The sequence below is a fragment of the Populus nigra genome, chromosome 1, assembly GCF_951802175.1.
Source record: "Populus nigra chromosome 1, ddPopNigr1.1, whole genome shotgun sequence".
Classification (NCBI taxonomy): Eukaryota; Viridiplantae; Streptophyta; class Magnoliopsida; order Malpighiales; family Salicaceae; genus Populus; species Populus nigra.
The window spans coordinates 40,149,997-40,152,797 of NC_084852.1; the positions used below are offsets into that span (position 1 = coordinate 40,149,997).

At 31.1% G+C, this 2,801-nt stretch overlaps 1 protein-coding gene across 1 annotated transcript; it reads left to right on the plus strand.

The window, feature by feature from the left end:
- The first annotated feature begins 1,406 nt into the window (after positions 1 to 1,406).
- Positions 1,407 to 2,242, plus strand: LOC133678047 (auxin-responsive protein SAUR15-like). Its single transcript, XM_062100207.1, has one exon. The coding sequence runs from the start codon at positions 1,619 to 1,621 to the stop codon at positions 2,120 to 2,122; it is 504 nt and encodes a 167-aa protein (XP_061956191.1). The 5' UTR covers positions 1,407 to 1,618; the 3' UTR covers positions 2,123 to 2,242.
- The last annotated feature ends 559 nt before the right edge of the window (positions 2,243 to 2,801 follow it).

Genomic DNA, 2,801 nt, shown 5'->3' on the forward strand with positions numbered 1-2,801 from the left:
TATTCATATAAAGGTAATTATTTCACTATACTTATAAGTGTATATAATGTCCTTTAAGGAACCTACCATACTTACTATCTCATTAATGATATCTAACAAATATTTTATTCCTATTAATATTGTCAAAAATAAAGGATTTTTCAAAAAAAATTTTATGAAAACGACAAGGTTCAGATAGTATAAATATCCCTTAAACCGTCCAGGTGAAGGGTTCACAATTTCTTATCTCTTAAGATAAAAATATTTAGATTTCAGAGCATTAAAAAACTTAAAACTCAAGAACAAATATCTTTATTCCTGAAATTTAAAAATCTTTTAAGTTATTTAATATATTTTCCAAAAAGATACTAACTTTATGATCAGAAGATCTTTGAATCCTCTCGATTGGAACTATTTTTGCAAGTATTTAAAACTTTCATTGTAAGCATGTAGTTCCTTAGATTAAGGAGAAGAAGTTCAAATATGTGAACACATTGATTAACTACTATTCTAAACACTAAATAACATTTTATTTATATATTTTAGATTTTGAACATGATCAAAAGTAGATGACTTTTTAGCTATTTTATTTTATGAAAACAATAAGGTTCAGATAGTATAAATACACCTTGGATCATCCACGTAAATGATTCACAACTTCTTATTTTTTAAGATAAAAATATTTATATTTCAGAGCATTATCAAACTTAAAGCTCAAGAATAAATATTTTTATTTTTAAAATTTAAAACTCTTTTAAATTATTTAATATCTTTTTCATAAAGATATTGAGTCCTCTTGATTTTGAACTTCTATTCAAAATTTCTATTATAAATATGAAGTTTCTTAGATAAAGAGAAGAAGTCCAAGAAGATGAATACATTGATTATAACTATTTCAAATATTAAATAAATATTTGAATTTTGATAGCATATTCATTTGTTGGTGAACGATCTGGACATGCTTTGGTTTGTTAATTTCAACGCGCATATAATTCAATGACATGTTTCTTCTCACGAGGTTTTGAATTCTAAACCCTTTTATTTTTCACTTTAAAAGTGGAACTCTTTTGATCAAAACTTGAAAATTCTAATTTTAGCTCAATTTCAAGGACTTATTTTTTTTTTTTCCCAACTTACGAACTTTCTTGCTAATTTAAAAACAGAGTAAGAGCCGTACCCATCTTTCGTTTCTTCTCGATTTGCAACTCTGTCAAGAGCAAGTTTACTTTGATATTAGATACTTTTCAATCCTAGACAAGTCCAAGAAATGAGTGAGTGGCCATGATCGAAGCAACCCTCCTTGTCGTGTCCAATACCACATTCCGTAACACAACAAGTACACAGTTATGACCATTCCAAGTTCTAATGGTTCACACGGCACAGTTTCAACTCTCCAAGAGGACCTCGACAATTTAAGAGTCCATGGCCCAGAGAGAGAGAGTGAGAGAGAGAGTGAGAGAGAGACTAGAGAGCATACAGAATAAATACCAGAAACAGAAGATTTTGAAATCCAGTTATATCTGTAACTGGACACCTCTAAGTCGCCAAAAACCCATTTCCTAATACTTCATTTCAAGGTATCCCATTTGTTCAGATTTCATCCTCTTTTTTTCACTCTGATCAAATTTCATCGACCATCATGATCAAGAGGATTAGAGGGTTCAGGCTTGGACGCAAGAAACTAGCAAGATTCTTCAAATGGATTGCCCAACGCAGAAGAGAACCAGCTCGTTTGTGCTCCAGGGACCACCCAAGAAGGTCCTGCAATTCCATTTCCAAAATCTTGGACATGGCTCGATATTTTACACGTGGAGCTAAAACTCTCTGTTTTCCAAATTCGGATCCGGGTTATATCAAATTGGGTCGTGCGAAACCAATGGAGGTACCCAAAGGACACTTGGCTGTGTACGTGGGCGAATCAGATGGAGACACGAAGAGGGAATTGGTGCCTGTCATTTTCTTCAATCACCCTCTCTTTGCAGAGCTATTACAGAGAACGGAGCGGGTAAACGGGTACAATCATTCGGGTGGGATTACTATACCGTGTGGGTATTCGGAGTTTGAGAAGGTAAAGACGAGGATTGCCGCCTGGGAAAATTGCCATAATAGTATATGGACGAAGAAGCATTATAAGTATTGGTGATATTTAATGTCATTGGCGGGTTTTGAGCTTGCACTACAAATATTTTTATCATCATTTAATGAAAATTAAATTCCATTAGCTTTATGTGAATAGATGAAATAAAATAATTGCTTTTAGTGATTCTTTTTTTCAATTCTTTTACTTTCATTGTTTGTTGAGGTAAATAATTTTCATGGCTAAACCATCTAATTTTTTTAAAAAAAAGACTAAAATTGATGGTGAAATTGTTATAGTATTTGAGAGAAAATAGTATGAATTGTAACAATGTTCTATAATGTTTTTTTTGTTATCCTTTAGTTTTCTGTATTTTGATCCATTGATTATTATTATTTTGAATTTGATCCATCATGTTGTATTTATTTAGGATTAAACTTGATGGTTTATTTTACTTTTCTAAATATGGAGATTTTGCGATATCAAGAAAGAATTATGATGCTCAATTGATGTTTAGTTTGGCAAAATAAAACTTAATTTTATTGATTTAAAATAATTGAGGCTTTGGGACCGAGTTTGAATTTGAGACAAATATTCAACCCCTTAATTTGTTTGCATGGATTGAATTGAGCAAGTAGGGAAAAATGCTTATCCTTCTTTTTGGTTGCCCTTTGAATTTTTTTCATTACTCCACTTAATTTCTTCTTTTTCAAATTAATCCTTTATCATTCAGTTTATTTGAAAA